The sequence below is a fragment of the Leuresthes tenuis genome, unplaced genomic scaffold (genome assembly GCF_036924035.1).
Source record: "Leuresthes tenuis unplaced genomic scaffold, fLeuTen1.0.hap1 SCAF_14, whole genome shotgun sequence".
In the NCBI taxonomy this organism is placed as follows: domain Eukaryota; kingdom Metazoa; phylum Chordata; class Actinopteri; order Atheriniformes; family Atherinopsidae; genus Leuresthes; species Leuresthes tenuis.
In genome coordinates, this window is record NW_027325368.1 from 21,457,803 (window position 1) to 21,470,277 (window position 12,475).

At 43.7% G+C, this 12,475-nt stretch overlaps 1 protein-coding gene across 1 annotated transcript; it reads right to left on the bottom strand.

Moving 5' to 3' along the window:
- Nucleotides 1-939: 939 nt before the first annotated feature.
- On the bottom strand, nucleotides 940-6,829 carry sall2 (spalt-like transcription factor 2). Its single transcript, XM_072362985.1, has 3 exons — nucleotides 6,655-6,829; nucleotides 2,591-6,348; nucleotides 940-2,230 (listed from the first exon to the last, which is right to left on the bottom strand). Exons 1-3 carry the CDS (start codon nucleotides 6,827-6,829, stop codon nucleotides 1,919-1,921), a joined length of 4,245 nt encoding a protein of 1,414 aa, XP_072219086.1. The 3' UTR covers nucleotides 940-1,918.
- Between the last annotated feature and the right edge of the window lie 5,646 nt (nucleotides 6,830-12,475).

Consider the following 12,475-nt stretch of genomic DNA (forward strand, 5'->3'; position numbering starts at 1 on the left):
CCAAAGGACATTGTTCAAGATGTTTTGTGGTTTGTTGGGATTAAACGTTGCAAACCTAGAATAAGATGTGCAGCCATGTTCTTTTTAGAGATAAGAGGTGTTCTCCTGCAACCTTTCCAAAACAAGCCATACTTGTCCACTCTATTTTTTTTAGTTGGGCTGTCATGAACTTTAACATTTATCATGCTAACTGAGGCATGTGGCACTTGGGTTTTTTGCAGTTTCTCTAAGTGTTGCAAGGCCTCGGGGTGAGCTTGTCCATGCCTATCCACTCCTGAGAAGATTGACAAATGTCTTGAATGTTTTCTACTTGTGAATAATCTCTCTCGCTGTAGAATAACAGACTCCTTCCAAGCTTGATGAGCAGCAACTACTGTCTCCAGGATCATTGCTGATGCCTTTCCAGCTTGGCATTGGGTTAACACACACCTGAATACTCCAGACTAGAAAAGTGGCAAAACTTCTACTTTTATAGAGATGCTCACACTTGTTGGTGATTAGTTAATGCATTAAGTCTATTTGATTAATACACTTGATTACTTATCCTCTATATTCCAATGCTAGAAGTGCTAGTGTATTTAGAGTTCTAGACACTGCTTATGTTTTTGTTTCTAATTTCTAATCATATCCTGATATGTAAAATGTCAGACATGAAAGAGTTTTCTTTTTCACATGATCCTCCTTAAGTGCATACTAACTGCTGTGAAGATGCTGTTGGTATTTTTCCTTCCTTTTAATCCCTCTGGTTGTTATGGCACAGGAGAGGGAAATCATGATGTCTTGGCACAGTGCAGGGACCATCTACTCTCTGTGTGAGGGATCATGACAGACCTAACCAGACTTACAATTGCCTACAAGCACACACGTTTTGCGTTTATTGATATAATAAATCAGTCAGCCAGTTCTATTTTTCATAATCTGAAACACTCTTAAACAAGCTGTGCACATTAGATTTTTTCTCCAAAGAGCTTTTAATACGGAGATACTGAAAGTACAGTTTACAACAAACAGACATAGACTTTTATAGATACTTATAAACTAAAGTTTAGTAAATTTAGTAACTTCGAATGCATTTTAGATATTACTCTTGGACCTTACAACAGCAATAACGATAATAATGTTCACAAAGCTTAAGGGAAAAAGTCACACAATGAATCATGCCCTCATTGGGCTCACAAACACTGCAGGTGTGCTTCTGTTTTGACAGGACAGTACAATGAAAGGAAATCACAATGACTTTTACAAGTTTTCAGAACCACAAGATGGGGGCTAAAAACATAATATTGCCCCCACAGTAATGCATTCATATTGTTGGCTTAATTTTCTCCTACAAAGCAAGACTCAGTTTTGCTTGCCTTATTACCTTATTCATATCAGTGGAAAGAATTAGAGATGAAGCAAACCTGGGTTGTAGCATTTGGTTTGATTGAACCTTCTTTGGTGCCATTTGGTTGAGATTTGGTAAATGGCACAAAAGCACCAAAATAATTACAAAATGAGATGAAATTAATTCAATTAGTTGTTTTAGTGTACTCTTCAATGAGTCATTAAGAAGCTGATAATATATTCTGAGCTTGCTGGTAAATTCAGACAAACACAATGCATTACTTGACCCACATCTTATTGTTGTCTTTTTTTTTTAAACAAATCCAGCGATAACTGGACTTCTTTTCGTACTTCTGAAGATTTCTAAGCTTTATTTGTACAGTAGTAGTAGCAGTCTTTTTTAACACAACAAGACCAAACTGAGCGACTCACAACTTTCACATACAAACATATTACTCTGATTATCAAACTGACAGGCTACCTGAAGTGTGCCATGGAAGCAATACTATGCAAATGTCCATACAGTTGTGCTAAAAGGCCAACAATGATTGAAAACACCAGAACATTTTCCAGCCAGTCATGCTGACTTGCACTATGACCCTTTATTGGACTCCTCCACAGCCTCCTCAGAGTTTCTTGGATCCATCTGCGATCTAACAGGGGATTTAGAAGACACTGGTGATTCGTTTTCACCTTGCCCTGCAACGTTTGGGTCTTCATCTGCATTAGCACTCGTGTTGAGGAAGGCTTGATACTGGTTCCAGAAACTTGCTGAGCTTCTGGTGGCTGGAATGTTTAAGGCCGTCATAGTTGTAGAAGAAGGTAGTTGTTCAGAGGATGAACGACTGCTCCTGGCTGGTGGGCGGGATGTTTTGGTTGCCACACCATGGTGCTTCATGTGCCCCTGTGAATGAATACATTGAGAACCAATTTTAAGTGTGTTAACGTCGTTCTAATATCTGATAATTTATCATATTCCCAGTATAATGTAAAGTACAGTAAAATAAGTTGTTTAGTTTAACACAAGACCTGAATATGCAGGGTTTTTCTTTATGCTACACACATCACAATTATTTCTGACTCTATGATTGATTAAAAATCCTCCTTGTATTGAAATTCTCTCATACATAGGACAGGATAGGATACATTGCTCTTTTAAAGCAGAAAAGCAAGATTTCAACAGAATAAAATATATTTTTTAACGGTTGTCTGCTAATGTATGTATAATAGAAACTAATTTTATACCATACAATTGTTTCCTGACCTTTAATCCACTGCGACTGGCGTACTCTTTTCCACACTCAGCACAGCAATAGGTCTTTTTCTCTGGACGCGACATTGGAGATGGGAGGGTGGGAGCCAGGCTGATGGGCACAGAGGCATCCAGAGCTTCACTTGAAACCAGTTCACTAAATTTAATGCCTTCCTCTTGATCCTCCCTCCCATATGAACTAAAATGAAAGCTCTGATGTGTCTCCTTTACAGATGTAGCTGCTTTCTGGGATCCACCTCTTACTTCAGCTGCTATATGGTCTGCATTCTCCACAGTAAGTGTAATTTTAGGATCTTCCTCAGGCACAGTTACTTGGTCTTGTTTTAGTGTTGTGGGTGGAGGAGACTGACCTTTGTCTTCTTCCATGGGTTCTGGGGATTGGGGCCTTGGGGAGACTGAGTCTGATTCCAAGACTGTATTTGTATGAACTTCACACACTTCTTGATTTGGGATGGGGTTAGAGGTGGAACTGGGACAAATGTAAGCAATCGAAGTACTAAGAGCAGGTGTGCTTTGTAAATCCTCCAGGTTTGATTTGGAATCAAGGAAAGCATCTGAGGTGGTAGATGCTTCAGCTGCTCCACAGTCCACTAACTTAGCAGGAGGTGACTCTGTGACTTTGGTAACATTGGAGGAAAGTGGTGAAGGATTAGATTTAGGGATGTGGATATCAGCTATGGCTTGTGGATGAACTTGGTTGTCTTGTTGATTTATCTGCGTAGAAGCTGTCAAAGGCGCACTGACAGAAAGGACAGGGGGGTCTGCACTGCCTGGTGGTGGAGTTTGTGTGGTGGGATTCATGAAGGGGTCAGGGCTTAGGTCAGTAGGGGGGATTTGATCTGGGCTGGGGGACGCAGACTTGCTGAGACTTTTCTCAGCTAATGTCATGCTGCCTGAGACAGGGGCCAAACCAGCTGCCAGAGTTTGAAATTGTGAGCTTGGAGTTGGGCTATTAGAATGACCAATTTGAGGGGATGTTTTACAAGGGGCAGCATTTAGATCTGTGGACTGGGACTGAGATTGTAACAAGGATAAAGGATTAGATTCGGCTGGCATTTCATGTTCAGAATCTTCAGTGCCATCTGGTGGCAACTGTCCTCCAAGGTGCATGCGAATGTGGTGCTGAAGAACAAGGGCATTGGTGAACTTACGCTGGCACAATGGGCAAGAGTTTTGGACACGTGCATTGGGTGGTCGGGCATGATGGGTGGCAAGATGTGATCGTAGGCTGCCTTTGGTAGAGAATGATCGTCCACATATCTTACATGGAAATGGACGTTCCCCGAGGTGTGTAGCTTGGTGCAGCCGTAATGCTCTAGGACAGCTTAGCACCCGTAGGCACACCCCACACTGATTGGTGGCCAGGTTACGTGCTGGACCTGCCATGGCACTTGCTCCATTGGCACTCATTCCAAGGGCAGCAACCATCTCACGGGTGAAGTGTGAAATAGAGTTGGTGACAAGGTTTGAAGATGGTGATGCCATTACATATGTGGTAGATGTGTTGGCATTTGTGAAGCGACTGTTAGTTGAATTTACTGAAGAGGTATTGGTATTGCTAGATAAAATCTCCAGCATGGAAGTGGGAGTAGAGAAGGAAGCCCATGAAGAAGAGTTTGGAGGAGCCTTCTCTAGTTTCTCCACCAGTCTCTGCAGCTTTGAGGTTTCTGATGTTGGGGTAGCAGTAGCTATGGAAGAGGGTAAGGAGGATGAGGTGGTGGCTGGACCTGGGACTTTAGGAAAGGAAGAAATGGGGAAAGAAAGCTGGGAATGGCTGGAAGAAGCATGTTGGTGTGAGCCTGCAGTTGAGGGTAGCTGGGCCCGTAGCAAGCTCAATGCTGGATGGTTGTACAGGGATGAGTTTGCAGCCTGGGAAGAGGAAGAAGAAGAGACAGATGGGAAAAGAAGCTTAGGCAGGTGAACTAGCTGGGAATAAGCTGCAGGAGACAGCATTGGTGCATGAGGTGGAGTGTTTTCATCGAAGTGCTGCTGTTTGGCACCTTTGAATAACCCAGTGATGGGGGTAGATGAAACCAGGGAAGGGTTTGAGAGAAGGGACGCAGCCAGAGAAGAGGTGGAGGAGGATGACTGGGATGAGCAGGAGGCAACTGAGGCTGCAGCAGCAACAGCAGTAGCCCTATTTAGCTGCATTAGAGAGTGAGAAATCAAGGCCAGATCTACACTAGGAGGTAAAGGAAGGGTAGAAGGAGTAGATCCTCCAGAAGTCCCAAGAGAAAGTCCACTACTAGTTCCACTGACCTCCATGTTTTCTCCACATGTTTCATCCTCCACTCTATTTTTTTGCTTCTTCTGTGCAATATTCATGCCAATGGCACTGCCACCACTGCTCATGATCTGTCCCATATCTGATCCTCCAGTGGCCCCTAATGCTACCCCAAACAAAGAAGGTGGGAGGAGTGAAAGTGAAAGCTCTGGGTTTTGTTCACGGTGGCGAAGGAAGTGTACCTTCAGGTTGCCCCGTGTGGTGAAACGACTGAGGCACACTGGACACTGGTAAGGTCGTTCCCCTGTGTGTGAACGGAGATGTATCTGCAGGGCAGAATCACTGCTGAATACTTTTCCACAAAAACGACATGCATGCTGGAGGCGGCCATTAGCATTGGAACTAGATGCGGAGGAGGAGTCACCTCCACCTGATGCACATTGCAGTGTGCGTTGTGAGTTTGGGATAATAGATAGTGATGAGGGGAGGGATGAGTTCAGGAATGGCAGGTCACTCTGTCCACTCATTGAACTGGTGTTGGGAGATTTCTCGTGAAGATAGGAATTGGGTAGAGGTAATGAAAGGGCTAGAGGATAGTTGGAGGAAGCCATGGAGATAGCTGAAGAGGAAGTGGAGAGGCGAGTGGAGCATTGAGAACTCTCCCAGTGATATCCATGAGTCCCTGCAGCCCCTCCAATTTCTTCCATCTGTGAATTGTGAGGCTGCAGGATTTGTGACAAGGGAGTGCATGGCTGTGTGAGTTTGTTGGCTGTCTGAGAGGGTAGTAGGGAAGAGAAACATGCCAAGAGAGGAGCCACAGAGGTGGAGGGCTGAGATGCAGCTGGCTGGGTGATGGGACTCAATGCCCGTTTGCTGTCTTCCAGACAGAGCTGAGGCAGGGTAGGGAGGAGATGCTGGGATGGTGAGTCTGTGCTATAGGAGGCTCCACCAAGGCGTAACACCTGTCTACAGATCTCCTCTGTTATTTGCATCTGGTGGATCTGTCTTTGCTGCAGCACCCGGAGCTCCTCTAGGATTAGGGCAATGCTAAGCTGGGTCCTAACAGGTGCAGCTGAGGCAGATGTCACTCCTGGGCTTGGAGTGGGAGTAACAGGACTTGGAGGGCCCTCAGGCACCCGACTTGGGCTTCCAGGATGTGGTGGAGGACACAGAGAGGCTGAGGATGATGAGGAAGAAGAAGACGTGGTTGTGGTGGCTGATAGCCCTAACTTGGGAGAGGCCATGTATGCACTTCTGAAAGAGTGGGCCAGGGCAGATGTAGGCAGGTGGATTTTAGGTTTGGGAAGAGTAAGAGGATTCAGGATAGTGAGGGGGCTATGAATCTTTGAGTGGCTGCTGAGAGGGCAGGCTTGATGAACAAGGTAGGAATAGACACTCTGTGGATAGAGGACAGCCCTTGAAAGATGAACAGGGGGCAGCTGGGAGGTTGCAGGAGAAGATGGAGGGCACAATAGAGAATCTGCGATAATTGGAAAGGAGTGTGATTTCACAGCCAAGGTGTCATCTGAGGAAATTTAAGAGAAAACAATTTAAATTTAGTGCAGCAAATTATGTTTAACGTGAATGCCACATGTTTAGAAACTAAGATAAATAAGTGTTCTTGAACTGGTGATTTTTTGGGGGGAAGGGGGAGGTTCCTGCCATTTTTCATTGACCATAACCTCTTTACTGTAGTCTCCACACACTACCCCCCCCCCCCCCCCCCCCCCCCCCCCCCCCCCCCCCGCCGCACACACACACACACACAGGCACACTAACTTGCACACAAGCATACACAAAACCCACTGGTCTGCAAGAATACACTGCTCACCCACAGAGAAGTCTACCTTGTTTCCAGGGTAACTGCCCTCCACCCCCATGCCCATGAAAAGAAGCCACATCCTGAGACATTTTATCATCTCTGCCTGTTTAACTTTTGTCTCCCTGAGAGTGTTGAGAGTTATGTCCTGGGCACCGTGCTGGCTGCCTGATTGGCTGGCAGACATGACCTTAAACACTCTGAAGTTGCAATCCTAATACGGTTTAGGGACAGGCAGCGGAAGCGAGGTTACGTGCATAGAAAACAAACAGACCAGTTGAGAGACAGGATGACTCACCGATCCACCAACAAGCACCCTTAGCCCGCTTAGAGGGACAGGTGAAAACAATCGCAGAGCTTACTTGTCAATAAGCAATACACTTGTGCTCAGGTACACAAAAACACAAACAAAATGCACAGCTGTGTGCTTGATAGCTGCAGTTTCAAGACACACTGTGGTCCCTTTCTTTACAACTGAAGTGTACAGACGGACAGAAACACACAACTGTGGTGCACACACTTTATACACACTTCTTCATGGGTATGTTCATGCTTCAGTAACTGGCAACAAAGCTAAAAGGGGACAATTGGAGTGAATAGTATTGCAGTTGGAGCACCGTATACAGTTCCTCACAAAGTTTCTTTTTTCTTGACCTTCTCAAGCTCATTGCCTACCTCTTCTATTGTGTGTTTTCAGATCGACTATACAGTCTCTTTCACAGATATTCTTGTTTGGATTTAAAATATATCTGTGAATTCTGGGTGGTCTGTGTCTGTGTGTGGAAGTTGCATTACAATGCAAGTCTTGAGCCAGCACTCATTTATTTATATGTTGACATTAAAATGGGAAATCTGCAGTGATTTACTAAAACTCTGGAACATAAATACAAACACAATACCCAAGGCAAAAGCAAAGTTTGCACAATTCCAACATGCTTGAAAGTCAATATTTGGTTTGACCACTTTTATTCTTCAACACAGTCTGGACCCTCTAAAACAACATTTCTTGTCATTCATTTAAGCATTCTTAAGGAATAGTTGTCAATGATTCTTGAAGGACATTAAAAAGCTCTTCTTTGGATGTTGGCTGCCTTTTATTTCGATTCTTGACAGCCACCCTTCCACAGAGACCATTTCTGATGAGGCTTCAGTGGATGGAGGGTCAACTGAGGGTCCCCATGCATTGCTGAGGTCCTGTGTCAGATCTTTGGTTGATTTCCCCCCCTATTTCTTAAAAACATCAAGTTCAGATACTGCTCATCTGCTGTAGATATTTTTAGGCCTGGCACTGCCTTAAATTAAAAAAAATAAATAAATGAGGGGTGGTTCAAAACTTTGCACAGTGCTGTACATTAGAGAAGGTTTTCAACTCCAAAAGTGCCGTTCTTAAGAGAAGATTGAGCAAGTCCACTTACTACAAACGTTATGGTGCAATGTAAACTAATGACACAGTAGACCATATAATAACAACAATGCACCTGTATCAAACCCAACCTCTGTGTTGTAAACTTCGCATCTCCTCCAACTGTCTCACCATGCTCAAGTATCCGACACGCTGGGAGCGTCAGGCTCATAAGCTGCTTGGGTCGTTTCTGTTTCCAGTTGGATATGCCTCTGCAGGATGGTCCCGAGGCTGAAGCGCACGAGCCAACACATAACTTTTATAATGTCTCCCTGCGCGCTGAAAAGTAGGCATCCCAAGTTACTTGGACGGAGAAAAAAAAAACGATGTAGACAAACTACATTATCGTTTCCAAAAACTGACACACGGGTCGATCAGACCTTGTAAACTGCGACCCCGCTGGTGGGTTTGTGGTGCGAAGAAAAAAACTACTGAAAAGCCTAAGAGACTTTTCTCAAAACTCACCGTTGGTCTTCCTTCTCCACACACATACACACACTCACTGTGATGACTATTTTGCATTCGCTGAGTGAACACCCAGTCTTTTGAGCCAAGACTCCGCAGCTCCTCTGTACTAAAACATTATAAATGGAAGGAGACTTAACTGCATCACATCAAGGCCCTTGTACGAGCTTCCAATTATTGATGAGTAAAACTGAAACCTCTCTGCAACGCCTTTTTTTCTAGCGTAACAAAAGCCAACACCATTCAAACTTGCTTTCCTCAACAAATCAGTCATATATATATTGTTCTACAAATGTATTTATTCATTAGTTGTGCCGCACTCCCGCAATTTCTAGCCTATTCGCGGTGTGCGCGGTAACCTATAGCCTCCAAGACGGAGTGGGATGTCATGTCGGCTCCTGGGTGAGCTCAGTAAACAGAACGGCTGAAATGAGGAGGAATTTGCAACAATGGCGTTGAGGGAGCACAGCTGAGTGAACATCACCCTCTCAGAGCCTCTGCAACACATAAGGCCACTGACTGGAAGCACAATGCTCCCTTTTCACCCGAACCCCGGCCGCTGACCACGTGGAGCGAAAGGTAGTGAAAGGAAAGAAAGACAGAGCCAGAGAGGGGAGAAAAATATTTTTTTCACCCGGGCCCTGTGGCAGGCGCCCCCCCCCCCCCCCCCCCCTTCTCAACCTCTGTGGGGCTCGGACAGAATAATAAATCGCACTCTTGTGTTGATGTAAAGTCTGAGCGATCGAATGTCGCCTACAAATGCAATGATACAAGTCTGAATGATTTAAATAGCCAGGTTTTTATTTTGTTGGGAAGTGAGAGTCGTCAATTTATCTAACGGTCTGAAACAGACAGTTAACATCTGCTTTGGGCCTTAAATGGGCACTTGTCTATTTAAACCAATCTGTGATAAATGAATAATAAAAGCAAACCAATCGGACTTTACGCCTGCGCCTCATAATCGACCATATTTTGTCAAAGTAAAACGAGTGATAACGAACAGTTATAAAGACTGTCACAACAGGGGAAATTATCGCTTTTAAAGCTGAATTCTGACGTGCCAACAAGGCGTTCGTATTTGCCGTGCCATTTTGTCAGTTTGATCGCGCTTAAGGTGGTGGGAAAAAAACTGTTTGAGCCAGTGTTTAGAAACCAGCAGCTGGGAAATGCGCGTCCCCGCTACTGTACAGCGACCTGTTGAACGCCATGCGCGCTCCCACATCATAACAAGTTATGATTCATAAAATATTATGAGTTCGCCGAAAAACACTGTCCCGGATGTGCATTTCCGCCATACGCCGCTCGTCGCCGACACAATTGTATGAAACATAGCACAAAAACAACTTACCATGTCAGAAACGATGATTTTTGGTACCAATATTGTGGAATGACAAACACAAAAAGGGGGGGCGCGAAGCACAGGAGCTCGGGTCTGATCGGCTCCGTCTCTCAGCCGGGACACTGGCGCAGCATTTCCCTATTCACTCCCGGTGATGCGCAGTCGGACAGCCGCATTTTTTTTCTCTCTCCCTCTCTCTCAATGATTTATCTCTGTCGCAAATTGCGTTTCACTCTCTCATGACAAAGCTTTATTATGCCTGGATGCATTTACTCATGATCCAGTGACAGGAGCAAGAGCAGAGGCGGTACACATGGACTACTAGCGAAAGGGGAGGTTTATTTTTCTTGGCAGTACGTGCTGATCTTCCTCCTCTCTTTGTGTTTGTCTGAGGCCAGCTCCCGTTCGGCCTATCTACGTTCGCTGCGGTACTGTCTGTCCATCTGTCTGCCCGGTTAGCTGGTTAGCTGTCTGTCTCTCTGTCTCATAATTAATGACCCTCGCCGCCAGACGGGTCCTCAGGGAAACAATGACCGTTACCTTCGACACTGGCTGTGCGTGTTCGTGCCACACATGAAAGCTCGCCGTGGGACTCTTCCTCAGTGTGATTGTTATGATAATTCGCTAGTTTCAGTTGATGAAACGTCAATAAAAGTCACGTTTGGCTTAAAGGTTTCACTTTTTCACTTTTTGGTCGAATTTTAATTCGTACACACACATTGCACATTTTTAGAAAATGTTTTATGGATAACCAAAAATCCAAAGTGTGCTAAAGTATGAGAGGCTGCAACAGCTCACATCATGTCTGTGTTTTGATGTTTATCTTTGTTTCCCAAAGTCACACAGTTCTTTGTGCCTTAGTAAAGTCTGTAATGTCTAACTGCTGTACTTATGGCATGACTCCTGATACTCTGTAGCTAGTACCGTGGTGCTGTGGTTTATGTCCTACAATAGATGTCCACTTGGTGTCTCTCGGAGACAATAATTTGGGTGCTGTTGCAAAGAGCTGCAATAGGCCACTACACATTGGGATATAGCTGCATTTAAAAAGATTGTTTATATGTTTTATTCTACAAATCCCCAAAATGTAACTCTTAATTTCTATACTTTAGGTCGTTTCAAAATAAAACATCTTCAATTTGATTCCAACAGCCCGTCTCAAAAAAGTTTGGATAAGTCAGGTGAAACAAAAGTCTCAAAAAGTCAGTGGTACTAAAAAGAAACAGCCTGTGGAACATGTTGCAAATGATTGGGCTAATTGGCAAGAGGTCAGTAACATGATTTTTTTTTTTAAAGAAAAGGAGCACCTCAGAGATGAAGATTTTCTCAGAAGTAAAGGTGGGCAAACGTTCAGCGGTCTACAAATTGAGGAGCAATTTCAGAGTACATGATATCATCAAATGATTCAGACAATATGAAGACTTCTCTGTTCTCAAGACACACAGCTGAAAAACACTATATATGAGATGTCTAGATTTTAGAAACCAAACTAAGACCCAACATATTTGGGCCCTCAGGCAGCACTGCATAAAAACGGACATGATTCTATCATTGAAATCACTGCAAGGTCTCACGACCAAATTCCAGAAATCCTTGTCTGTGAACAGCGAACGGTTCCATCCACAAAAGCTGTTTAAAGCTCTATCATGCAAAGAAGAACCCATATGTGAACATAATCCAAAAAGGCTCAACTGGACTGAGGCAACGTGAAAAACTATTGGGCAGTCAGATAATTGGAAATTTGAAGTTCTTTATGGAAATCATGGATGCAGGTTTTAGAAGAACATGTGCTCTCATCCTGACAACTTCTTAAGGGAATGCCTTGCATATTTCAGCAAGACAATACTAAAACAAATACTGCATCCATTACAAAAGCAATGACTTGTTAGTAGAAGTAGAAGCACTGGACTGGCCTGTGTGCATTCCAGACCTTTAACCAACTGCAAACATTTGGAGCATCATTTGCAGGCTGTTGTAAAAAGAGCCAATATTTTTCACGAAATATTAAAATGTCTTACTTTCTACATTCGATATGCTTTTATGTGTCCTCTTGTGACTGAAATATTGGATTATGAGTTTTGCATTTCACTTTTTCTTCTTTGAAATTGAGGTTCTATATGCACTCTCATCCTTTGGCTCCTCTTTTTGTCCCCTTTTTTTTAAAGATAAGAGTCCCACTTATATAAAGGGACACGCTTGGATATTGTCCAGGTGTGGTTATATCTCATATCTTCAGTTTACATCTGAATTCACAGTCATGATACTTTTAAAATTAACTGCAAGTGTTGTTATACTATCATCAAAAATTAGTTGATGCACAGGTAGGCAGGAGTGCTGAAAGCTACCATGACAGGGATGCTGCATGTTTCTCATATTTCAGCTTTTCACCCATCTGAATTGTTTGTGCTTTCTTCCAGCTTTTCAAGATAAACATATTTCTTTTGAAGCATAAAGATCTGCTATGTTTGAATTTCCCAATTCTCCCACAAAATAAGTGATATATGGACGAGTGATTTGCATGAAGTGTTTAACGAGGTATTTTCACATTGTACTGACTTTAAAATGCTCTTTTGAGATGTAGCGGCAGAAATGATTCCTGGAGAAAAGCTCCAGGAAATTATTCAATC